Here is a 27,033-nt window from a genome sequence, read left to right as displayed (position 1 = left end):
TATTTGTATGCATTTATTAACATAAAAATGTATGTTTATTTCTTCTTATAAAATATTCAACAAAAGAGATCATAATGCATCTTTTTTTTTTGGCAGCACGGTTTATTCACTGAATAATATGGCTTGGATGAAACTTCTGCAAGGCGGATGGGGAAGGGGATGGGCAGGGGATGGGCAGGGTGCAGAATAGAGTTTGGTTGGGGGAAGCCTTAGGCGTTTAGGAGGCTGCACAGGTGGATTCCATTTGTGAAAATGGATCCAGCTGAACACGTATGATACACCTACCTTTCAAGAAAAAGGTTTTAATAATATGGCCTGACAATCAGCGCTCAGAGATCCATTTTATCTTGACAACCGCACAGTGCTCTTTTCTATGGTGTCACATAAATCTTTGGAAGACTATTTCCAGTTTCCACCTCCCTTTTACAAAAGCGCTATAATCAGCAGTCCTGGCATCCCTCAGGACAGTTTGATGAGTGTATTTTAAACTGATGGCCAGAACCATGTCACTCTCAGGAGGATGTACTGATTTCCATGCCTATTAAGAACATTTGGGTAGAGTCTGCTAAGTTGCAGGTTTTTCCCTTTCAGCACTTTGAATGCATCATGCTATTCTCATTAAAAAAACAAACAAACAAGGAACAGCCGGTAGCCTGCTCCCCCAAACCCTCTCCAGCACTGGGCATCCCTAAACTTTTGCATTATTGCCCAGTTGTTATGTGAATGATGGGATCGCATGACTGTTTGGCTTTGCACTTATTTTAATCATGCATGGAAGAGGTAGGGGAGCAGGGTGGTATCTTGGGTAACAGCCTATCTTGGAAGCCAGGGCTCCAAACCTGGGCTGTGTCACTTGCCAGTGGAGTGAACTTAGCCTGGTTATTGACCTCTAGATGATGTTTCCTCGTCTATAAAAATGGGGAGGAACATAATAGCACCTCCCTCCTCATTATTATTATTTTTTTTAGGCTTAAATAAGATATTGTGCAGAGTACAATATGCAGAGTACCTCATGAGAAATGCTGGGCTGGAAGAAGCACAAGCTGGAATCAAGATTGCAGGGAGAAATATCAATAACCTCAGATATGCAGATGACACCACCCTTATGGCAGAAAGTGAAGAGGAACTCAAAAGCCTCTTGATGAAAGTGAAAGAGGAGAGTGAAAAAGTTGAATTAAAGCTCAACATTCAGAAAACGAAGATCATGGCATCCGGTCCCATCACTTCATGGGAAATAGATGGGGAAACAGTGGAAACAGTGTCAGACTTTATTTTTCTGGGCTCCAAAATCACTGCAGATGGTGACTGCAGCCATGAAATTAAAAGACGCTTACTCCTTGGAAGGAAAGTTATGACCAACTTAGATAGCATATTGAAAAGCAGAGACATTACTTTGCCAACAAAGGTATATCTAGTCAAGACTATGGTTTTTCCAGTGGTCATATATGGATGTGAGAGTTAGACTGTGAAGAAAGCTGAGCACCAGAGAATTGATGCTTTTGAACTGTGGTGTTGGAGAAGATTCTTGAGAGTCCCTTGGACTGCAAGGAGATCCAACCAGTCCATTCTAAAGGAGATCAGTCCTGGGTGTTCTTTGGAAGGAATGATGCTAAAGCTGAGGCTCCAGCTCATGTGAAGAGTTGACTCATTGGAAAAGGCTCTGATGCTGGGAGGGATTGGGGGCAGGATAACAGAGGATGAGATGGCTGGATGGACATGAGTTTGAATCAACTCCCGGAGTTGGTGATGGACAGGGAGGCCTGGCATGCTGCGATTCATGGGGTCGCAAAGCGTCGGACATGACTGAGCGACTGAACTGAACTGAAGATATTGTGGCTTCCCTGGTGGCTCAACGGTAAAGAATCCGCTTACAATGCAGGAGATGTAGGTTTGGTCCCTGGGTCGGGAAGATCCCCTGGAGAAGGAAATGGCAACCCACTCCAGTATTTTTGCCTGGGAAATCGCACGGACAGAGGAGCCTGGCAGGCTATGGTTCAAGGGGTTGTGCAAAAGAGTCAGACACAACTGAGCGAATAAAGAACAATTACTTCTCTTTTTATCTAAACACTTATTAATTTGTTTTTAAATGTACAACTGTAATTCTTTTGAAAGGTAATGGCATACAAAGCAGGAAGTAGAGAACTCTGCTTTAGTAAAGAACTTTAGTCCTTTATTCCAAATGGCCGTCCAGTTTTCCTAACACTAGCTATGCTTAGAAAATCCTCTTTCTCCCCTGCTAACTCAAAATAAATTTCTACTTCTGGACTCATTATTCTGTCCCACTGTTTTGTTGGTCTATTTCTTTCTTTTTTTTTTTAATTAAAGAGCATAATTGATTTACAATATTGTGTTACTTTCAGTTTTCCAGTAGTCATGTATGGATTTGAGAGTTGGACCATAAAGAAGGCTGAGTGCTGAAGAACTGATGGTTTTGAACTGTGGTGGAGGAGGAGACTCTTGAGAGTCCCTTGGACACCAAAGAGATCGAACCAGTCCATCCTAAAGGAAATCAGTCCTGAATATTTATTGGAAGGACTGATGCTGAAGCTGAAGCTCCAATACTTTGGTCACCTCATGTGAAGAGTCGGTCATTGGAAAAGACCCTGATGCTGGGAAAGATTGAAGGCAGGAGAAGAAGGGGGCAACGGAGGATGAGATGGTTGGATGGCATCACCGATTCAACGGACATGAGTTTAAGCAAATTCTGGGAGATAGCGAAGGACAGGAAAGCCTGGCGTGCTGCAGTCTGTGGGGTCTGTCTTGTTCCTGGCTGTCTCAAGGTAGATGAGCAATAAATTTTGGCTAAACAGAGACATGGATGGATGACCGAACTATACCTTCTGTCCCTCCTGGCTGTACACAAGCTGTTCCTCCCAGCACCGCCCCACCCCCACCCCCTTGCCCAGGAGGCACCTCTGGCCGGGCCTTGCTCCAAGGTACACCACAAACAGAACACTGCCCCATCCCAGAGACAGTCTGAGAGGCTTCCTTGGAGACTTCCCCTGTGCCCCATGGAACCCCACCCCTGGGTCTTCCCCCACCTCGGGTCACGTTCCCCCCACTACCAGTCTTTCCTGGTGGATTGGGTCTAACCGGAGGGAGTGACTGCTCCTGGGAGGTACTTAAAGATCTTGGCCAAATCCGGCTTTCCCCCTGGAGGGGCAGAGGCGAGGACCCAATAAATTAACCTCTGACTGGGGTCTTTTTGTGCTCACACCCCAGGGTGTAATTAGCTCCCCTGTCCTCAGAGTCCAGCTTCCCTTTGGTCTCCAGGGCATCACGTGACTCTGGCACAGTGGTCACCATGGTTCAGGGGTCCCTAACAGGGGAGGGGCTTTGGCGGAAGGAAATTTAACTTGATTTTTCGCTGGAGAAAACCTCAATTTCTGTCTGAGGGGAAGACAGGGTTTTCATCTTCTGCTGCTGCTGCTAAGTTGCTTCAGTCGTGTCCGACTCTGTGCAACCCCATAGATGGGTAGCTGCTTTTAAAAGTAAACTCGCCCTTTCAGGTAATCCACACCACCAGTTACCTGTCCTAGAAACTTCTAGAAACCCCAGGATCTGGGGTGGGGGGGGTAGTTTTCACATTGGTGGCAGGTCATATAGCAATGGGGACAGATATCTTGATGACTTTCTCTCATGGAAAATCGATGATTCTTCCAGCTTGAACCCAGGTTTGACAAGAGCTCACGCTGGGGCTTCCCAGGTGGCACAAGTGGTAAAGAACTGGCCTGCAACGCAAGAGCTGTAAGAGATGAGGGTTCAGTCCCTGGGTAGGAAGATCCCCTGGAGGAGGGCATGGCAACCCACTCTAGTATTCTTAGCTGGAGAATCCCATGGACAGAGGAGTCTGGAGGATTACAGTCCATAGGGTTGCAAAGACTCAAATACAACTGGAGCTACTTAGCATGCACACGCCCCAGGCTGGGAGTCTAGGACAGTGTGTGTCGTTCAGTGTGGGGGGAACTCTTTCCTCAAATGAAACAGTTCATGCCACTGGCATCTATAAGAGACTCAACAATCACTTAGTTTGCTAAACTTTTATTTGATGACATGTACATCTACATGTACTAATCATGGTGCCAGTTTGTTCACACAATGAAGCCCTAATGGACCTGATTTTGAAATCAGGAGCTGGAGAGCCACAAGCTTGAAAGGCCAGTTCACTCCCATGTTTTGTTTTGCTTCGACCCAAGGATAACTGTGATACACAAAGATGAAGAGCTGCAAACGGAAACCGTTTCCTTTTTTCCTGCACCCTCAGACTCATCCAGAATTTTGAAATGAACTGCCACGAGAAATCTGCTGAATCACTAACAACATCTAGCAACTGTTCACATCCTTTAGTTAAGTCACAAGATAGTCCACAAAACTCTAACAGAATATGAATTACTGTGCGCCGTGTTGATACGTTTTGCCGTCAAACAACGCAGCATCACAGTAGGACAATAACATGTGGATTACCAAGGGAAACTTCTTTCAGAGTGTTTGTTTGATGATAGGGCATTTGCAGGACCAACTCCTCCCACTTGGAACCTTTCCTATCAGCTGCATTTACAAGAAAATTAGATTATATGCAAATAGTGAAATCAACAAAATGGATACCTGTACCAAAACACTGATGCACAAAAGGTAATATTTTGATAGTCTCTGGTGTGACTTGTTTGGCTTATGATACATTCAAATAGTCACTTTTTTAAAAATAAATATGTGAAAAAGTAGATTCGGATTACTTCTTTGAGCATACCTTGGGCTTCTCCAGGATACTGTCTGGAAATCATTGAGCTCGGATAACCTGGCCCTCCCCCTCCTCCTGCACACAAGGAGACAAGGCATTCTGGTCTATTCAGAGGGTACAAACGATCAGCCAATTTTTAAAGAATATTTTCCCGTCTCTTCCTATAATGGGAGATTTGGTCTTCAGCCTCAAAGAGAGTCTGGGGGGGCATGGGATGGAAGTAGAGCCAGGGGACCCAGGAATGGCAGAGTCCTGCCCTCTCCATCACTCTTTTCTGGCTGCAGGTTTCCTGCAAGGGTTTCACCCACATGGGAATCCAAGTACCAGTTTTAGTAACAGAACCTTAAAGCAAACACTTCAAGGCGTAAGTGGGTAGGGACCTTACCACCTTCCGGTTAGAGAACTGGAGGATGGACACTGAGAAGTAGTGGGAGGAAGTGAGGTCTGCAGGGACGCTCCTGACTTAACCTACCCGGTGGTCAAAGCAGAGAGGATATAAGGGAGCAAAGGGCTGCCGACCTCTTTACCTCGCCAGGCCCTGAAGAGAGAGGTTGGCTCACCATCCAGAAAAGGAAGCAGGGAATGGGGGAGAAAGGCCAAACATAAGCGACCATAACAGTGAACCAGCCTGTGAGTCACAGTGAATGTTCTAGAACTTTTCCAATGTACTTCGTGACTCTCCATCCTCTGAGGCTGTGTCTAGGAGGAGGTGAAAAAGCAGGCCCAGCTGAGGAAAAAAAAGCACGGGGCTATGTCTCCCTCCCTAACTCCTTCCACCTAAGACCTTACACAGCATTTACCTCTGAGAGTCGAATCTCTACAAAGTGAGCTCCTAAAACATTCAAAGGTCAACAAGAGCAACTTTGTTCCCGACTTGGAGCCTCTTTCTTCTTCAACTGCTCAAGTGCAGATGGTCCCCCCTGTGTTCTGTGGATAAGTCAGAAAAGCTCAAGAGGAGAAGCAGGGTGTGTTGGGAAAGATTTTTCACTTCCTGAGACTTTCTAAGTCTTTGAACATGTTGATCTCCCAACCAGGCCTCCAGAAAACTCCAGCCTCAAGGCCTCCTACTCTGACAAACATGACCTCAAACAGTGCCACCCTTATTGAGGGAGATGGGTCAGACGAAGGGAGAGATGACTGGAGAATGCCACGGAGACACACTCATCTACAAGGGATGGCTGAGTGGGTTTGTGCCGACCTCCTGTCTCCACAGGTGTCCCCAGGTGTGGGCCTTCAGGGGCTCCTAGGAGGGGGGTCAGGGCTCTCGGCCTCTGAGGCCTCAATTGGTGGCTCACCTGCTTCCTAAACTGCACTGGGCTCCTCACCCACCATCTGACTCTCTGCCCACTTGGGTTCCTGTGCCCCCGCCTTCCCCTGCTGCTCCTCCCCCTCCATCCACTTGTTGACACAACCCAAATGACTTCTGCCATCGTTCTCACCACTGGAGGCATGCAGAGGGCTCTGTGGCTTGGCCTCTGGACCCTGTGAGGCTGAGGTTGGTGACTCATGGGCCTGGGGGACCCCAGGGGCCTTCTGGTCCGGTGCATCCTGGCCGGAGCCTGGCCCTTTCTTTGAAACCTCTGGCTTCTTCCTGGGGTCTTCCGAATTGACAAGGACATATGAGACAGGGCCCAAGCTCACCTTTTTCTTCCTCATGTAGGCAGGGCTCTTGGCCGAGACCCAGCCCATGGCCTTCTTCTTCGGGGGTCCCTCCAGACCACCATCTTGGTCTGACTCAGAGGCAACTCCCCGGCTTGCAGCTACATGAGGCAGGTTGCTGGGAAACTTCCAGGCACATTTTACTGGGGCCTTCTTCAAAGCCGACCCCTCCTGCTTCACACATGGCTTTTTGTTGTTCCTGACATGTTCTAACCTCTCCCTATTTTTACCATCATCAGCTTCAGGATGCTTCAAGGAGGCTGAGCTGTGGGAATGGCTGCCTTGGGATTTCTTCCAGGGCACTGGTTCCTGCTTGGGAGTTTTTTTCTGCTTCTTCCTCCTGGAGTGAGTAAGAGCTCCAGCCTTTCGAACCAAAGGTTTAGGACCGTCACCCCCATCTGCCACGTCATTCCAGCCATCCGGGTTCTCCATCTTCAAGGCAGAGCCCCTCTCTGCAGCCCTCCCTGGCTCCTTCTTGACCTTCCTCCCTGCTGCTGAAGCCAAGGATGCTACCGCTTGGGCCTTGGCAAGATCTTGTGCCCTAGCTTCCTCCTGGCTGAGCATTTCGGCATCCATATAGTAGATGATTTGCACCACAGCCCCCAGAAGCACGCCCAAAGCTTCTGCCCAGTTCTCGGTGGACCGATTCTGGGTCTTGGGTGGTGAGGCCCTGCTGAGTTCAAGCAGGTGCACCACATCCTCCAAGGTGCGCTCCTCCGCGTCCAAGAATTCATTCAGGTTTTTTAAGAACTCAGCATCCTGGGTGGGGTCCCTACAGACCACTCTCCAGATGCCCCCCCTTCCTGGGAACTCTCGGGGTATGGCCCTCAGATTCACACCCTCCCCGACCTCAACGAGGGCAGCTTTGGCATTTTCTTGCCTCAAAAAAATCTTGTTGAGCACGGAGTACGGGCCCAGCGGGGAGAGGACCCCATTCAAGGTCTCCTCGATTTCCGCTTGGCCACAGTCCTCTGGAATGCCCGTGACCAACAGGGACCTGTGGATGTCCGCTTCCATCCCCCGGCACCAGTCCTCCAAAAGGTTCGCTGCCATGGTCATGGACACCGCGGGGCTCGATTCCCAGGTGTGCTGAAGCGTCTACGAGGCGGACCGAGCCTGCAGCGGTCCCTCAGCAGCAATCCTGAAAGATGACAGGAGAGGGCGGTCAGAGAGCCGATAAACACGGCCAGGCTCAGAGATCTCAGCTGCCCCCTCCAAGGTGGGCCTGCAAGAGGCCTCGCGGTTTCCCAGGGCCTTCCTCCCCAAACCGGGCCCCGGGTGCTCACACGTGTCCTGAAATCTGCCGAAAACCGCGCTCAGCCCCTCCCACCGGGCCTGGGGACAGGGATACGGCAGCCCCGCCTCTGAACGCCCAGACGAGCCACAGAGAAGCCGCCGGGCTGGCCAGGTGCCAGCTCGGGCCGCTCCAGCACGGATGCTCTGGACGAATGGGCCGGGACGCCAGCGTCCACCCCTCCTAGGACTCCCGGCACCTCGGCTAGGTCCCAGCAACCGCGCGGAGCCGAGGCAGGCATCTCAGTGCGCGCTTGCGCACTTGCTCCCGCCATCTGCCCGCGGTCTCCATGGCAACCGGTGGTTGCTTCCGAGCGCGTGGGCTACGCAACTGGGCCTGAAGAGCGGCTGGGAACGCGACTGTTAACCTATTGACCGAGCCAGGGATTTGCATGTTCTCCGATAGCCCCTCCTGACCCAGTCTTTCAACCCTTCTCTACTCAAAATGTGGGCCTCCAGGATGGGGGTTGGGGGCGCTGACTTCCGTGGCTGTGCCAACTACCCCTCTTATTCTCCTCCTTCCTGTTGGGTTCAGCCAACAGGACCCTTAGGAGACATCAGAAAGCGTAAGGCGAGAGGAGAGAGCGCCTTCAAGCCCTCTGAGTTTCCCCAACAAAAGCCACAGTTTTTGTTGAGAGCCGTCTCAGCTACATTTTCTTTTCTTTTTTTTTTTCTGGCCGACTCAGCTACATTTTCTTGTTCCTGCAATATCCAGAAGTTTCTAGAAATGTCTTGACTTCCCCCGCTTCCCCTCCAAGCCTGGGGATAGGGCTTCACATTTCCTTGCCGGTTTCTTCAACCTCCTGCCTTCAGGCAACCCCTTTTGTTTTGTTTTGAACACCTTTATTAATAATTAATGAAATGCTCCTCAGTGACTCAGTTTGGGTTTTCCTGTCAGGCCCTCAGTGATACAGCTAGCAATGAGGCTTCCTAACTGCTCGGTATTAGACTAATAATTTGAGCTCTCTGAGTTCCTTGCTCTTCTTCACACTAGGAATATCATTGATTCCAGGTTCAATGATTTGCTGAGAGTTTTCCTGGGACTCAGAAACATCATAGTGTTCACAGTTACGGTGGTGGTGTTTAGTCGCCAAGTCGTGTCTGACACTGTTGAGACCCCACGGACTGTAGCCTGCCAGGCTCCTCTGTCCATGGCATTTTCCAGGCAAGAATACTGGAGTGGGTTGCCATGCCCTCCTCCAGGGGATCTTCCAGACTCAGGGATCGAACCTGAGTGTCCTACTTGGCAAGCGGATTCTTTATTCGCAATTATAGTTTATTACAGGAAAAGGATACTGCTTAAGGTCAGCAAAGGGAAAAGAAAAGGGCAGTCTGGGAGAGAGTTGTATGGACGGGCTTACTTTTCCCAGCAACGTGTGACAACACGTACAGAATATTAACCAGGGAAGCTCACCTGCGCCTTAGTGTCCAGGATTTTTTTTTTTCTGAGTCCATTTGCATGGAGCATACTTGTGATTGACCTTAGTTACTCAGCCTTCGGTACCTTCAGAAATCGAAGAGATACCGCAAGGCCCAAGGCCACGACTGTCACTCACATTTTAGAACAGGATCCTGTAAGGCTTAGCAGTTACCCAGGAGTCACAGAAGGGCTAAGTTGGTTCTTTAAAATAGACAGGGTTTGGGGACTACCCTAGTGGTCCAGTCGTTAGGACTCCAGGCTGCCACTGCAGGGGGTATGGGTTCAATCCCTGGTAGGGGAACTAAGATCCCACATGCCATGCAGTGTGGGCAAGAACAAAAAATAAAAAAATAAAAGGTACAGAGTTTGAGCAACCCAGATCTGTTAAGTCTTCACTGCACGGATGCCTATAAGTGTTTCAATCAGGGTTCAATCAGAAAAGAAGATTCTGAGTTAAGCATTCCAAAATATTTGAGAGACAATTTTAAATTTGTTTTATATATATGTATGAACATACAAATATTTATTTGTGATTACATATATAATATATAATTCATATAATTATAAATGTGTATTTGTATGTATGTATATAGGCATGTGTGTGTGTGTGTGTGTGTGTGTGTGTGTGTGTAAGAGAAGTCAGCCGCCTGCCCCTTCTCCCATCAGTGAACCACCCACAATTATCAGTGGATCTAAAAATAGTTCTGAAGCACCCTTGGTAGGAGTCCTGGCTGTGGTTTCCATGACAACACTTCCAACTGCAGTTTCCACAACGATGGGTCCCTGCAGCCCCGACCCTTTCACCCATCTCTGCACTTTAGAGTTACCTTGGCATCCTCTTCTCCTTTTCACCTTAAGGTTTTTATTTTGTTTTCCTGTGTATTTTGGATGAGAACCCACAGAATTTCCATAAATACTAAGGTCCCGGGGGATCTGGGCTTCCACCCAGATTTCCCCTCCCGAGTAAGTTGTAGTAACCCACCCTGGTGGTTCTGTGACTCATCTGACTGGTTCTAGCCAGTTTGTGCTGTGAGAGCTCCTTCTTGCTCCAGAGTTTCTTCAGTTTGTACTTTCTAAATGTCCCAGGACATGGCTTTCCCCCCTCATCGCTAACCTCCAGACTGCCAGCCTCAGCATCTGATGTGAGTCTCTACACATATTTCTCCAGCTCATGTAATCATTAAAAATACACAGATCCTAGGGAAGTCCCTGGCGGTCCAGTGGCTAGGACTCTGTGCTTTCACTGCAGAGGGCTGGGTGGGCACTAAGATCCCACCAGCCTCACAGCATGGCCCAAACCAACAAAACCCACAGACCGTTTTCAAATACCAATAATTTATTTTTTTTTTTAAAGTATTGTTAAAATACTCCAGGAAAAAAAACAGGAGGGGAGGGGGATAGATGGAACAAACTGGCTGAGAATTGACCTTGAAACCCTTTGTTATAGATGGAGGTCATTACACTATTCTTTCTGCTGTTGTTTTCATTTTAAAGTTTCCAAAATGAAAAAAAAAAAAAAGTTAATGAAAGCAAACGCCTTCTGTCTTTGGTATTTTCTTTTTTTGTGGTTGTTTTTTGCTAAAATGGTTTACAGAAAGAATAAAAGTCATTCCCATAGGATTTTATTGTTTTGATCCTGACTCATAAAATAGAAAATAAAATATCAAAAAATATCTTGTACTGTTTATCAGAGAGACAGTAGTCTTGAAGCAGGAGCTTATTTCCAGAGATTGAACCTAGCCGGCCAGTCCACCAGGGGCTAGAGGCTAGAAGCAAAGTTCCCCAATTGTTACCCTGTTTGAAAGCAAAAATGTTTCAAGGAGGCAAAAATTGCAAACAGGTACAAAGTTTATTATTACAGACCCGGTGACACAGCACAACATATAGGAGAGCACATAGAGAAGCAGTTTATTTATTTAAGTCAGAAGCAGGGCAGAAATACACACCCAGAGAGGTGTGCGGGCTTCCTGAATGAGGAGGTGCGCAGGGAAGGGGTGATTTAAATCCCTCATCGGAGAAGGCAATGGCACCCCACTCCAATACTCTTGCCTGGAAAATCCCATGGATGGAGGAGCCTGGTGGGCTGCAGTCCATGGGGTCGCTGAGAGTCAGACATGACTGAGCGACTTCACTTTCACTTTTCACTTTCATGCATTGAAGAAGGCAATGGCAACCCACTCCAGTGTTCTTGCCTGGAGAATCCCAGGGACAGGGGAGCCTGTTAGGCTGCCGTCCATGGGGTCGTACAGAGTTGGACACAACTGAAGTGACTTAGCAATAGCAGCAGCATACAGGACAATCCTTCCTGGTCTTTGTTTACATTTGACCAATTATCTTGTTTCTCTCGTCACACCTGCGTGGTCTCAGGACTCTCCCCAAGATGCGTGAGCAACATTTCTCCAAGATGGATCCCACCACAGATCCAAAGGGTTGGACATGACTGAAAGTCAAGCACATGCTGTGGGTGCACGTCCACACTTGATTTAGGTTGGAGCCCCCCTGCCTTTTTGACCCCCAAGGAGACTTCCTGCGTAGACAGGGAAGTCTTCCTTGACCTCAGGAGTGGTCATCTTGTCTCCTTACTTCAGCAGAGCTCGGCTTCTGTCTCCTGCTTTGTCCTTGGAGTGTCTGGGTGACAAAGCTTGGATTTTACTCCACTTGACAAGCACGGTGTCCAGCCCGGGGGCCCATCTGTTTCCTACTTCAGTGCTACAACTTTCTTGCCTTTTTTTTTTTTTAAAGACTTATTTATTTAGTTTTGGCTGCAGTGGGTATTCAGTGCTGCACTTGGGCTTTCTCTAGTTGCGTCAAGCGAGGGCTGCTCTCTAGTTGCGGTGCGTGGGCTTCTCGTTGCGGTGGCTTCTCTTGTTTCCGAGCACAGGTTCTAGGTGTGAGGGCTCAGTAGTCGTGGCGCACGGCTTAGTTGTCCTGAGACATGTGGGATCTTTCCAGACTAGACATCAACTGGTGTCCCTTGCATTGCAAGGCAGATTCTTAGCCGTTGGACCACCAGGGAAGCTCCAGTATGACAACTTTTAAAAGTGAAATTCATATTGTTAACTGGTTAGAAAGAGACACCCCACCTCTCCTTGTTTTGTTGAAATATTTAACCAAATAAATATATGCCATCTTCTTTATTTAAATAATTATTCTCATAATTCTAGAGAACTGTCATTATCAAGTACTTGTGTGTGAAGTCGCTCAGTCGTGTCCGACTCTTTGCGACCCCATGGACTGCAGCCTACCAGGCTCCTCCATCCATGGGATTTTCCAGGCAAGAGTACTGGAGTGGGGTGCCATTTCCTTCTCCAGAGGATCTTCCCCACCCAGGGATGGAACCCGGGTCTCCCACTTATAGGCAGACGCTTTACCATCTGAGCCACCAGGGAAGTCAGATAAATGAAAAAGTATACATAAAAATGGAATGAATGGTGATTTATCCACCACCCCACCCCTAGCTTAAGGACTGGCACATTTCTGTGTTCATTTTGGTCTTTTTCAGCCTTATGCTGTGCTGAGCTAAGTTGATTCAGTCATGTCCAACTCTTTTTTGACCCTGTGGACTATAGCCCACCAGGCTCCTCTGTCCATGTGATTTCCCAGGCAAGAATACTGGTTACCATTTCCTCCTCCAGGGGACCTTCCCAACCAGGGATCCAACCCGTGTCTCTTGCCATCTCCTGCATTGGCAGGCAGGTTCTTTACCACTAGGACCCCCGGGAAGCCCTTTCCAGCCGTGCTTCCACAGTTCTCACCTTAAGATGTTTGTACTTGCTGTTCCTTGTGTGATTTCCTGCTTGTCATTCAAACTTTGGTCCAAATGTCACTTCTGAGAAGCCTTACCAGACTTCACCTAATTTACGGAAGTTTTCCCTCACGTGTGTGTGTGTGTGTGTGTGCGTGCTCAGTTGCTCAGTTGTGTCCAACTCTTTGCAATCCCATGGACTGTAGCCCTCCAGGATCCCCTGTCCATGGGATCTTCCCGGTAAGAATACTGGAGCCGGTTGCCATTTCCTCCTTCAGAGGATCTTCCCAACCTGGGGATCGAACCTGAGTCTCCTGCATTGGCAAGAAGATTCTTTACCACTGAATCACCTGAGAAGCCCTCACCTCCTCACATACCTTCACAAAAATCACTATCGCACCACATTGACTTATTAGCATGTAAGTTAGCATCACTGTGTAACAAACAATTCCCAAAGTGGTTTAAAGGTAGTACATACACCATCTAAAGTTGTAATCCCCATTACAGTGGAAGCCCCCTAAGGGTAGACACCTTGCCTGTCTTCTTCACCGTCAGACTCTCAGAATCTAAAAACTGTGTTTGCCACAGAGGGACATTTAATCATTCTCTGTTGAATGAATAAATGACTATGTCCGTTGACTGTCTTGGGTTGGAAATCAAGTCAGCCACTTGGACAACCGCTGGAACTCTGAAGCCAGAGAATGAGACACTCTCTTTAAAAATAAATAAACAAGAAGTAAGAGAGAGGGTTGCCTCTGTCTGCAGTGCTGAGAAGGAAGCCAGAACAAAGGAGTGCTTATTCTTCAGTGTAGACAGGTAAATAGTAAACTCCACATGAGAGACGCCCGCCCTCCCCTGCCCTAGAGGGAGATTTTTTTCCCCCTGATGACAGTCAATGAGGCCAGTCACTCCAGATAGCCATAAATACTGTGGGTGGCCACTCCCGGGAAACTTTCCGATCTGCAATTTCTCTGCCTCCTCTCTCTAAATTCAGGTCCCCGTAGCCAAATCAAGGTTGGAATGAATATTCACAGCTCACGTCCTCTCCTCACGCCCTTCCCCATCACCCCACATATATATGTTTTCAAGAATCTCCACTGCTTGTAACAGATCTTACCACAAAAATTTACTTTTTATCTTGGCAAGCTTTCCCAAGGATTTCTTAAATTCCCTCTCCCTATTGGTCCAGCTAAAACAATTGCCAGATGATCAGAGTCAATGAGAGCCATCTTCTAGGACAACCCCTGTTGGTCTGGCTGCAGTGCATGCTGGGATCCAGAGATAGGGAGGGCCAGAGGTAGGGAAGCTGTAATTGGGAAGAACAAATCTGACTCCATATTGGATCTGTTTCTTTTACTTTAACCTTCTTGTTTTATTGCTTCTAAAGGAATGTTGCCTGTGGTTTAAAGTATGCATAATGGCCAATCTCCAGGAACCTTGTTTCCTATGCCTGAACATTAAGCTAAAAATACCTTTGTTTAGGGAGTTCCCTGGTGGTTCAGTGCTTAAAACTCTGTGTTTCCAATGCAAGGGGCGAGGGTTTGATCCCTGGTCGAGGAACTAAGATCCCACGTGCCATGATGTGTGGCCAAAAATAAATAAATAAAATAAAATACCTTTGTTTAGCTCACAGGAAACTTCCTGATCAGGCTCACCTGTGAATGGCTGCAGGAAGAAATGAACATATCTCCTCTGGAGTCTGGCTGGAACCAGGAAATAGTTAAAATAACTTATCACCTTTTGGGGAGGCTTTCCTGGCTCAGTGGAAAAGAATCTGCCTGCAATGCAGGAGACCTGGGTTCAATCCCTGGGTCAGGATGATTGAGGAGGAAATGGCAACCTACTCCAGTATTCTTGCCTGGGAAATCCCATGGAGCAGGAATCCTGGCTGGCTACAGTCCATTGGCTCTCAGAAGAGTCAGTCATGACTGACTAAACGACATCATCTTTTTCACTTTACATCCTTACCTCTCCCTCTTTGTTCTATAGAATAAACTAGCATCCCCCCCAGGGAAGATGGTTCTTTGGGACACTAGTCTACCATCTTCTAAGCCTGCTGGCTTTCCAAATAAAGTTGCCATTCCTTGCCCCAATGATTCTTCTCTCAGTTTATTAGCCTGTCATGTGGTAAGAAGTACAAGCTTAGACTTGTAACAGGGTGACTTGAGGGATGGATCTGAGCCCCTGAATATGCCTACAGGCTCTTGTAATCATTATCATCATTACTACTATCATTATTTTATTAATATATAAAATTACTGTTATTATGAAAATACAGTTCTAGTACTGTTTATACAGCAGTGAACGAGGCAGACAAAAATCCAGGAGCCTGGCAGGTAAGTGGAATAAAGTCTTTCCAGATGAGGAAGACAGCCAGTGCAAAGGCCCAGGGGCTGGAGAGCATGAGATGTTTGAGGAACACCAAGGAGGCTAGTGGCCTTCCCTGGCGGCTCAGACAGTAGAGAATCTGCCAGCAGTGCAGGAGACCTGGGTTCAAACCCTGGGTCAGGAAGATGCCCTGGAGGAGGGCATGGCAACCCATTCCAGTATTCTTGCCTGGGAAATCCCCTTGGTCAGAGGAGCCTGTCTGGCTACAGTCCATGGGGTCGCAAAGAGTCAGACATGACTGAGTGACTAAGCACAGCACAAGGAGGCGAGCAAGTGTGGCTGGGGCAGAGGGAGGGAGGGGAAAAGCTGTGAGTTGTGATAAGAGTTGTGATCAGAGGCAGGAGTTGTGATCAGAGAGTCCTCTTGGGAGGACTCAGCTTTTTCTCAGAGGAACATGGGAGACACCATGGGGTTCTGAGCAGATGTGTGATCTGATCTGAATTTAACCCTCACGACAGGCATGTGGACTAGAGATTCTCAACCCATTATAAAGAGGAGGACGCTGAGTCTCAGAAACCACACATCCAGTTTGTGGGGGAGCCAGGATTTGAACTTACATCTGTCTGACTGGGTGCCTCTGACTGGGGACTTGGACCTCAAGCAGAGAGGGTAAGGAGGGCAATCTGGTGACCCCGGCTCCGGAACTGAGCAGAGAAGACTGGGGAACACGAAGATCCACAGAGTTCCCTGAGCAGCGCTGTGTCTGGCAGAGATGGCCAGCTGCTCTCATCAGAGACCCTCCTCTGTTCCCTTGCGTGCCAACCAGAGAACAAACCTCATGGCCAGTCCTGAGAGATGTGATTATCCAAGACCTCTCTGGAGAGGATCTGGGCTTTACCTTTCTCGTTCAGTTTGTATTCCTCCCATCATTGTAGGGTTTTCTGGACTCTCAGAGCCTCCTGGGCTTCTTTATGCAAGACCTCGGTCACACGTGACCTGGATCACACCTCCTTGTCCTTCAGGACTCAGCTTCTTCCAGGAAGCCCTCCTTGACTGCCCAAACTGGGTCCAGCATCCCTTTAAGGCTCCTTTGGCCCAACTCTGCCCACTCTGGAGATGGGTCTGTCTCCCCGACTGGACTAGGGGCCCTGGGAAGGCCAAGCTGGGGCTGTCACTGGTCACCACTGTCTCCCCAGCACAGGTCAGACACAGAGGAAGGGCTAGGGGAATACTCTTATTGGAAAAATTTGCCATAAATACCCCAAAGACACTAATGCAAGAGGAAGGAGGTTTAAGGTGATGGTTTAAGACAACTTAGGTCAAGCTCAGGCTCAAACCAGACTCCATTGCTCCATCTCTCTGAGCCTCAGGTTTTCTGCCTGCAAAATGGGGTGCTGAGAAACTCTGGGGGATGATGATACGAGTAATGGGGTCTGGCACACGGAACTCACTCAGCACACGTCAGCCTCCCTTACTATCATCACCCAAGACGGGGAAATTAATGATTTTCCTGACAGTCACTTGTTTTGTCTTTTCCTAATTTGGGGAGGGTGGGGAGCAAGCAATAAGTAGTGGGTTTTGTTTTTTTTTTATTGTTGTTCATTTGCTTTTTTGGCAAGCAGCATATGGGATCTTAGCTCCCCTGAAAGTGAAAGTGAAGTCGCTCAGTTGTGTCCGACTCTTTGCGACCCCATGGACTGTAGCCTACCAGGCTCCTCTGTCCATGGGATTCTCCAGGCAAGAATACTGGAGTGGGTTGCCATTTCCTTCTCCAGGGGATCTTCCCAACACAGGGATCAAACCCGGGTCTCCCGCGTTGCAGGCAGACGCTTTAACCTCTGAGCCACCAGGGAAGCCAGGGATCAAACCTGTATCCCCTGCAGTGGAAGCAGAGTCTTAACCTCTGGCCCGCCAGGGAATTCCTAAGCAATAAACTTTTTAATCTGATTATAGAACATTTAAAAAAGAGCAATCTATAGCTATTATAGATTGAAAACACTGAAAAGAGTATTCAGTACTCTTTCCCCACAAATTCATGTTGCGTGGAGAATCTCTTTACCATCTTTTTAGAGGTAAAATCTCGACTCTCCTACAATCATAAAGTGGACACATGCCAAACATCAAGAAAGCTAAAATGAATTTCCTTCATACATAGAAAACTGGCTTCTCCCCACATCAGGAGAGGGAAATTATTTGTCCACCAAGACAAAATTCATTCACGTGTCTGTGGACAGTGATCGTTTGCATTGTTTTGTTATCAGCAATTTACAGAGAAGTGAAGAATTCAAAGATTCAGAGACCTCATAGAATCAGAAAACCTGAAAAGGGGTGGCAGATAACGTCAAATTTTCCAGCAAAGCCACCTGTCAGCTTTTTAATACACATCAAGGTCTTTCACAATTTTTCCCATCAGAAACAACAGAATACAAAATATCCGCATTCATCTCACCTATTATGTTTTAGGAAGCTTTATTCTCTATGAGGTGTGTTTGTGTTCTGGGTCACAATAAAATATATTTCTTACCATGGACCATGGTCAGTGTTGTGTGAAAGCCACTGTGTGTGTGTGTGTATTGTGTTCGACTTTTTGCAACTCCCTGGACTATAGCCCACCAGGCTCCTCTGTCCACTCAATTTTCCAGGCAAGAATGCTGGAGTCCTATTAAACACAACCTAATTAACTACTCCCCTATGGATGAACTTGGGGGTTGTTTGGATTTTTTTTTTTTTTTTTTTGCTATTTCAGATGAAGAGCTGAGCAGTGTCGGGGAGGAGGTTTGGTTTGTACGTTGCTTGGAATCAGATGGGACTTCTTGACTTGTTTGAAACGATTATGCTTTTTCAGAGACACGCTGTCTGGCTTGTACGTTTTCATTGCACGGAACGAGAATCTAAAATATACCCCCATGGTTCAATAACACAGACCTGGCAACTCTATCCCCTCCCAGGGCCGTTCTGAGCTCTCTCTCTCTCTCTCTCCCCTTCTTTGGAAATAACCAACAAAACCTTGGGATTATGTGTTGTGGGGAGAGAAGTGTTTTCATCTGAGCTGGGGCTCGGGTTACAGCCGCCAGCTGCAGTCCCTGAACTTTCTCCCGCAGCTCTCTCCACTCTCAAGGCGAAGAAACAAGCTTCCAAGGGAGGAAACGTGGCCAGGAAACTGGGAGGCCCCGTGTTCTCTTTCTTTGCTTGATTTATTTTTTCTAAAAAAAAACAGCCACGCGGCAAAATAATCCATATGGTAAGACTGCTTGAATCTGATGCTCAAAGATAGTCAAATCTATTGTGTTAAGAGATGCATGGTTTTGTAATAAACATACATATCTACAGAAAAGCAAGGAATTGTTTATCACAAAGCAGAGTATGACTTACCCTGGGGGAGGGAGGAGCCTGTGATGAACAGGGCACGTGGGGCTTCTGAGCTGATCATTTCTTTTTTTTTTCTTTTTTTTTTATATGTGACACCCCCCCCCCCCTTTTTTTTTTTTTTTTGGCTGTTCTGGGTCTTGCTTGCTGCACGGGCTTTTTCTCTAGTTGGCGGTTGGGGGCTACTCTCTAGTCGGGATACACAGGCTTCTCATTGCAGTGGCTTCTCTTGTTGAGGAGGGTGGGCTCAGGGGTGTAGGGGCTTCAGTAGTTGGAGCTCAAGGGTTCTGTAGTTGCAGCTCCCGGGCTCTAGAGCACAGGCTCAGCAGTTGTGCACAGGCTTGGTTGCCCTGAAGCATGTGGGATCTTCCCAGACCAGAGATGGAACTGGGGTCTCCTGTATTGGCAGGCAGATTCTTTACCACTGGGCCACCAGGAAGCCCCGACCATTTCTAGATGAGTCATCATATCATGGAGTTTGTTATGTTTATTTGTTAAACTATGATTGGGGCACACGTCTGTATGCATGTTACATATTCCATGACTTTTAAAAACATTTTTTTTTTTTTTACAAGCAATCACTCATTCAGGGTACAGTAGTAAAGTGCCTGTTATGTCTGTCTTCTAGAATATTCCACGAATGAAAATCTGAACCTAGCAGTACAAGCACACATTTTAAAAGCACTCATAAAACAAATGCACAAAACAGTCAGGTGAAGCTTCTCTCGTTCGTGTTGTGGAGGCCGATTGCATTTCTTCCTGGTGTCTGGAAAATGTCACAGAGTGAGAATAGTCTTGGCCAGTGGCTAATCCTTAAGTAAAGGCAACCCTTAACTAAAGGAAAAGAGAGAGAGAATAAACTGTTCTATTTATTTTCTAAAAGATGATGTGTTTTGTTGTCTTTAAATTCTTTGAACACTAAGTTGTGTTTACATTTGCAAAAGGTTATAAATATCTACTTGAAGACGGCAATGTGGCAGAAAGACAACTGGTAAACCAAGCTTAAGAAACAGCATGAAGAGAAGTAGATCATAGTCTCTCCTGGGCTTGAAAGATATCGTGTGGAGGGGACAATCACGTATATTTGGGTGTGGAGGAAAAGGGACCCTCCTACTCTGTTGGTGGGAATGCAAATTGGTGCAGCTGCTACGAATAACAATATGGAGTTTCCTTTAAAAAACTAAAAATAGAGCCAACATATGACCCTGCAACCCTACTCTTGGGCATACCTCTGGAGAAAACTCTAACTCGGAAAGACGCACAAACCCAATGTCCACAGCAGCGCTATTTACAATAGCCAAGATGTGGAAACCACTTGGAAGGTGAATGAGTGGATCAAGAGGATGTGGTATGTACAAGCGACTCGTGCTCAGCCACAAAAAAGAGTGAAATAATGCCATTTGCAGCGACATGGATTGAACTAGAGATTATCATATGAAGTGAAGTAAATCGGACAAAGAGAAATATATGATATCACTTATATGTGGAATCTAAAACAGTGATGTAAATAAACTTACTGACAAAATAGAAATAGATTTATAGACAGAAAACAAACTTATGGTTACCAGAGGGGATAGCAAGGAAGTGGGCGGGGGGCGGGGGGAGAGGGGAGGACATAAATTAGAAGTTTGAAATTAACATATACACACTACCATATATAAAAAGATAAGCAGCGAGGATCTACTGCATAGCATGGCTTCCCAAGTGGCTCAGTGGTAAGGAATCCGCTTGCCAGTGCAGGAGAAACAGGTTCAATCCCTGGCTTGGGAAGACTGCTTGGAGAAGGAAATGGCAACCCACTCCAGTGTTCTTGCGTGGGAAATCTCATGGACCAAGGGTTACAGTCTATAGGGCCACAAAGAGTCGAACATGACTGAAGCTACTAAACAGCTGTATAGCATAGGGAACTATATTTAATGTCTTGTAATAACTATAATGTAAAAGAATCTGAAAAAATTATATATATAATTATAAACATACAGAAAATATATATTTAGTATATTTAAAACTGAATCACTTTGCTGTACACCTGAAGCTAATACAACATTATAAATTAATTATATTTCAGTTGTTTTTTTTAATGACATATTTAAGTCCTAAATGCCAAAGAACTGGGCTGTGGAGGACATTAATACAAAAAAAAAAAAAAAGACAGAGGGGTCATGGGAATGAGGAACACACATCTGACCCACGACTAGAGAGATTTTATTCCAACTGAACTAAGATTTATTCAGAAATGAGGCCACCTCCAAGGCCACCCACTCACACACCAGGGAGGTTTTGAGCTTAGAGACTGAAGGGAAAAATGAATCAGTTGTACATCTTTCTTCTTCTTTCCTGGCTAGAGGTGGCATTTCCATTTAAATGCTCCATGACCATCTCACCCTATTTAGCCCACTTGTTTTTTTTCCCCCAGTGCCAATTATATAGACATTCTTTATCTGATTATAAAATTCATGTATGGGACTTCCTTGGGGGTCCAGGAGTTAAGACTCCACATTTTCAATGCAGGTGGACCAGGTTCGATCCCTGGTTGGGGAATTAAGATCCCACATGCTATGCAGCCAAAAAAAGAAAATTAAAAATAATGTATGATTGCTATGGGAAAACCTCAATAAACATGGAAAAACTATCCCTCATTTTGGCACCATACACAATTTTAACATTTTACTGTAGAAAATTTTGCTAATTAAAGTTGGAATACTGGTTTTTATAATCTCTCTATTTTTATTCATTTATATTTATTTTTTAAATGAAATATAATTGATGTACAATATTATGTTAGTTTCAGGTGTAAGAATACTGGTTTTAAGTCTTTGAGTTAAACTCAGTTCTACAGAGGACTTTAAAATAAGCCATATCCGTCTTCTCGTGCTATATAATAATAATAATGAAAGTGAAAGTCAGTCATGTCTGATTCTTTGAGACCTCATGGACTGTAACCTACCACACTCTTCTGTTTGTGGAATTATCAAGGCAAGAATATTCGAGTGGGTTGCCATTTCCTTCTTCAGGGGATCTTCCTGACCCAGGGATCGAACCCAGGTCTGCTGCATTGCAGGTGGATTCTTTACCATCTGAGCCACCAGGGAAGCCACCAATAATAATAACAATAATAGTAAAAACAACACCATCGCCATCGGCATCCAGGGCTGCCATATGTGAGAAAGGAGGTTTTGTGAGGGAATCAGGACTCCTGTGTTCTGCTCCTGCGTTGTCACCAACTTGCCCTGCGACCTTAGCAAGTTCCTCCTCTTATCTGGTTTTAGCATCTTGCTTATGAAATGGGAGGATTGGAGAAAGTATAGAAATGGTTCACAACCCTGGCTGCATGATAGAGTCATCCGGAGAGCTTTTACAATCACTGATGCCTGCACCCCACCCCAGAACAACAGCTTCAAACTCTCTGAAGGTGAGACTAGGGCATCCCGATTTCTTAAATGTTCCCCAAGGAATCCCAATGAGTATCCAAGGTTGAGAATCACCATCCTGTATCTAGGGTTCGGAGTCAGTGGTTTTGAGCGAGAGTAGGACCCCAGATAAATTTGTTTTCTGTGTCTGTGCGTCTGTTTCTGTTTTGTAAATAAGTTCATTTCCATCTTTTTTGCTTTGTTTTTTGCTAAGGCTCAGCTTGCAGGATCTTAGTTCTCTGAGCAGGGATGGAACCCAGGCTCTAGGCAGTGAAAACATAGCCCTAACCACTAGACAACCTGGGAATTCCTTGGACTTGAATTTTTAAAAGACACTGTTCAACCCAATACACTGCCTTAAGCAAAAAAAGCTTTTTTGGAAGGTTCAGAAGTGGGCTCAGACAGATTCTGACAGCTTAAAAAAGAAGAGACTCATCTTGGAATTTTTCTGTTAAATAGTAGTTCTGTTTAATTTCCTTCTACATATGCATCACTTCACGTGACTGGATAAACATGATCACACAGGTGGTGATTTTTGTGCTCTTTGTGATTTAGTTCCATCCCCCACCCCATTCCCCCTATAAATACTCCCTTTTCCCTTTATAACCAGGTTAACTAATAACTTTTGTACTTACTGCACACTTCATGTGTGCCAAGAGCTATTAGAAGCCCTTTACACATCTCCCAGTCACCCTGCAAGGCAGATACTATTATCCCCATTTTACAGATGAAGAAACTGAGGCCCAGAGAGGTCATCTGAGGTCACAGAGTCAAGATTTGGCTATGCTCGAATCTGATGTAGCCCGACACACCTCTATTGCCTGACACAGCCATCCACACATTCTTATTGTTCGTGGACATCCAGAGAGATACAGAGGTTATTTGAGGTATTTTATTTTTTCACAACAAAAAGGGGAGACCTGTGATATACAGCCTTTCATGGCTCTTGCTGTGCTTACTCAAAAGGATCCCAGTCCGTACATTCTGAGCACATAAGACCCCAGGGTGCTGTTGCACCATTGTTTCAGCCACTCTCCCAGCAAGGGCATTTCCCAGGGTCTCTGATGTTCTGCCCACACAGGTAAGCCGTCCTGATTCTTGAAACCCAAGCCCCAGCCCAGCCTGCATTGCATTGCACTAGAAACCCTCACTCCCCCCACCCCAACCCACTAATTGTCTCGTGCACAGCGTGATTGTCTTAATTTGTAGTATGTACGCAAGCCTTTCTTCCTTAAATGTAACAGGTCAAATTAGACCACTAATTAGTGGTGTGCTCAGAATGTTTTGACACTTCGTTCTTATTGGCCATGTGTCTTGTGGGATCTTCGTTCCCCCACCAGGGATTAAACCCGAAAGCAGTCAAAGCGCCATATCCTAACCATTAGACCACCAGGGAGCATCCCGACACACCTTCATTTTTTAATGAGCCAGGGGATTTCTGAAAAATCTGGATGTGGTTCTGACTTTTCTGGGGAGTTAGAGGGACCCTGGAGAGTTTGCCTGAGCCTTGGTCACCTAAGCCTGGTTATTCAGTCTCCAGCCCCTCCAGAGAGCAAACTCAAGCAGTCTGACTTAAGACCCCACTGCTCCCTGAACAAAAACAGCTGTTTGGCATAAATCACACTGTTAGCTTAGACTCTCTGGCCCAACGCTCCAGGTAAACAAAGACGCTCTTATCAGGCAAGACATTCCAAGGGCTTAGAGGTTCCCTCCCAGGAGGCCAGTTCTTTTTTTTTGAACATGCAGGGATGGAGCCCATTAAGTTAACCCTTTACTCCACAGGGAACATGAGCTTCTGAGGTGGCTCAGTGGTGAAGAATCCACCTGCCAATGCAGGAGACTTGGGTTCAATGCCTGGGTCGGGAAGATCTGCTGGAGAAAGAAATAGCAACCGACTCTAGTATTCTTGCCTGGAGAATCCCATGCATGGACAGAGGAGCCTGGTGGGCCCCAGTACATGGGGTCTCAAAAAGAGTCAGACACAGTTTATGGACTAAACAACAAACAGCATGGGGAACATCACTGGAGCCTATGAAGAGGAGGCTTGAGTGCTGGGATTAGAGGGAGGGGCACAGCTGGCCATGGATTCAGGGGGCCTCACCTATTTGGGACTCTGCAAGAGGGGAGGGTGTGGGAGAAGAGAGATGGGGAGAGACACTGGGCTCAGAGAGGAGCCCATGCTATGGCGTTTTCTGGTAAACCCTGTTCAAAGCCTACTGAGTGTCCTTCTGTGCCTTGGTCACGTGAACAGGCTGTTCATTCACACACACACACATACCCACACATCACACAGTCACGGATGTGCAGACACACGCCAAGACACGCAGACAGTCACAAACTCACAAACCACTACCCTCCCCTTTTAAAACACCATGCGCTTGCTAGGACTTTCATACAATATTAACTAGATATGGGGACACTGCCTTGCCATGCTCATAATCTTAGGAAGAAACTCTTTAATCAAGTATGATGAAGTGTATGATGTAGTATTTTTTTTTTTTTTTTAATCAGAGGCTCTTTATCAGGTTGATGAAAAATAAAGCCATTCCCTTCTCCAGGGGATCTTCCCAACCCAGGGGTCGAACCTGTGTCTCCTGCAATGGCAGGCAGATTCTCAGTCAGTGGTCATCAGGGAAGTCCTCCAGTGTTTTTTGAATCATAGAGGGCTTCCGTCCCCAAATGCAGCCTGTTGGTGCCTCCCAGATTGCAGTTTCAAATGTGCCAAGATTTTCAGGGAGGAAGCTCTAGAACTGGAGTTTCGACTCCAACCCAACCCTTATCTGGACGAGCCTAGTTGTCAATCACTACAACCAAGGAAAAAAACAGATGTGGAGGCAATAGATTCTGCCCTGTGGAGACCTCCTGGGACTCCGTCCTAGAGCCCATGGTGGTGTGACAGGGGAAGAGAAAGCCACTAGGAGCATAAAATTAAGAGAGATTTTTGGAAGAGGGGTTTGGAGCCTGGCTCATCCCCTATGATGCCACTGGTAAGCTGTGTGACCTTGAGCTACTTACTCAACCTCTCTGTGCCTCCATTTATTCATCTGAAAGGGGGATCATAATAGAGCTTTCCTCCCAGTGTAGATGTAAGAATTGAAGAAGATATTGTGTCAGTGTACCAGGGACTGGGAACCGCTACCCTAAGGCTCCAGGGGAGAATAAGAATCCACAGCAGGGGTTCTCCAATGGGTGGAGCATCAAAATCACCTGGAGAGCCTTTTAAAATACAGATTGCTAGGCCTCTCCCTCAGGGTTTGTGATTCTCTAGGTTCCGGGTGGGCCTGACAATATGCATTTCTAAGTTGATCCAGGCAGTCTCAGGACCTTACTTGGAAAACCACTCAGTTCAGTTGTGTTGGACTCTCTGCGACCCCACGGACTGCAGCACGCCAGACTTCCCTGTCCATCCTGGAGCTTACTCAAACTCATGTCCATCAAGTCGGTGATGCCATCCAACCACCTCATTCTCTGTCGTCCCCTTCTCCTCCTGCCTCCGATCTTTCCCAGCATCAGGGGCTTTTCCAATGAGTCAGTTCTTTGCAAGACGATGGAACAGTGCCCTGCACATCATGAGCACTCAGGAAACTCCATCAATTACATGATTTTTTTTTGAACACTACTTGATTTACAATGTCATGCCAATCTCTGCTGTACAACGAAGTGACTCGCTCATTAAAGTGACTCGTTTAAAAAGAATGTGACATATACATTCTTTTTAAATACTCTTTTCCATTTAACCACCTGAGTTTACCTGTCAGTCCCAGAGCGCCTCCTGGTGGGGACCGTGGGCGCACCCGTAGCCACCGGGGAGCGATTTTAACCAGCGGGTTTGGAGCGCCACCTGGTGGACACATGGGTCACGGCAGCTTGGCTGAATTGACATCTCCGCAGGCCTGGGCTTCCCTGGAGAAGCTAACGAATCTGCCTGCAATGCAGGAGATCCAGATTCGATCCCTGGGTAGGGAAGATCCCCTGGAGGAGGAGATGGCAACCCACTCCAGTATTCTTCCCTGGACAATTCCATGAACAGAGGAGCCTGACAATCTGCAGTCCATGTTATTGCAGAGTCGGACACATCTTTTTTTTTTTTTCGGACACTTCTGAGCAACTAACTCAGGCACACTGCAGGCCTACACGCAGGAGGGGCGGGGCCTCCTGTGTGAAGGGCGGGTCTTGCAATAAGGAAGGCAGGGCCTTGTGGGCATCAGGCTTTATGGAACCCGATGGAGGGAAAGGTAGGGGATCATTTTTCTATTCCTGGAGCCCTGGTTTCTTCCTCAGGCACGTCTAGGACCAGGTCACATCCTTGGGAGTCAGCGCCTGTCGGTTTGATTCGGTCCGGGGAGGGGGGACAGTTCGTCCTTGAGGTCCGAGCCTGGGGCACCCTCCCGGCCTATCTGCAGGCCAAGACCCACACCCGACCGTAGGGACCTCTGCAAGCAGGAATACTGGCATCGGTGCTGTTCAAGAGAACTTTCTGGAGTGATGAAAACATCCTGTACTTGCCTGGCTTGGTAGCCACAGGTGACGTGTAGCTTTGAGCCCCTGTCATGTGGCTGAAATGAATGTTCAATTTTACTTAATTTTAATTACATCTTAATTTCAATCTCCCCCGTCCCCGTGGCCATTGGTTACCCTGTTGAACACAGCAGGTCTAGAGCTCCATAAGGACTTTGGCTTTGACCTTATTATAGGAAGGGTTTGGGGAAGGACGTGATTGACTGGAATTTGACTTCTTAGTCAAACCAAGTCATAAGCCAGGCCAGAGTCAAGCAGAGAGGAAACAGACTCCATCTATTAAAAAAAAAAAAATTTTTTTTTTTGACTGCCCTGGGTCTTAGCTATAGCAACATTGTTCTGCCACATGGGAACTCTTGGTATCTAGCTCCCTGATCAGGGAAGGAACCTGGGCCCCCTGCGTGTGGAGCATGGAGTCTTAGCCACTGGACCACCAGGGAAACCCCCAGAATTCCCTTCTTGATGGGGGAAGCACCAGGCACACATACGCTTCAGTCGTGTCCAACTCTGTGCGACCCCATAGACGGCAGCCCACCAGGCTCCCCAGTCCCTGGGA

At 46.9% G+C, this 27,033-nt stretch overlaps 1 protein-coding gene across 1 annotated transcript; it reads right to left on the bottom strand.

Moving 5' to 3' along the window:
* Positions 1-4,025: 4,025 nt before the first annotated feature.
* PNMAL1 (paraneoplastic Ma antigen family-like 1) lies at positions 4,026-7,920 on the bottom strand. The gene is made up of 2 exons (XM_010852635.1): positions 7,684-7,920; positions 4,026-7,538 (listed from the first exon to the last, which is right to left on the bottom strand). The coding sequence occupies exon 2, from the start codon at positions 7,454-7,456 to the stop codon at positions 6,041-6,043; it is 1,416 nt and encodes a 471-aa protein (XP_010850937.1). The 5' UTR covers positions 7,457-7,538; positions 7,684-7,920; the 3' UTR covers positions 4,026-6,040.
* Between the last annotated feature and the right edge of the window lie 19,113 nt (positions 7,921-27,033).

This window comes from Bison bison, unplaced genomic scaffold (genome assembly GCF_000754665.1).
Source record: "Bison bison bison isolate TAMUID 2011002044 unplaced genomic scaffold, Bison_UMD1.0 scf7180017864313, whole genome shotgun sequence".
In the NCBI taxonomy this organism is placed as follows: domain Eukaryota; kingdom Metazoa; phylum Chordata; class Mammalia; order Artiodactyla; family Bovidae; genus Bison; species Bison bison.
The sequence above is the reverse complement of the archived record's forward strand: the minus strand, read 5'-3'. Positions and strand labels throughout refer to the sequence as shown.

Excerpts from the sequence above, each read along its gene's own strand:
- PNMAL1 (XM_010852635.1), bottom strand. The coding sequence starts at position 7,456 with ATGACCATGGCAGCGAACCTTTTGGAGGACTGGTGCCGGGGGATGGAA.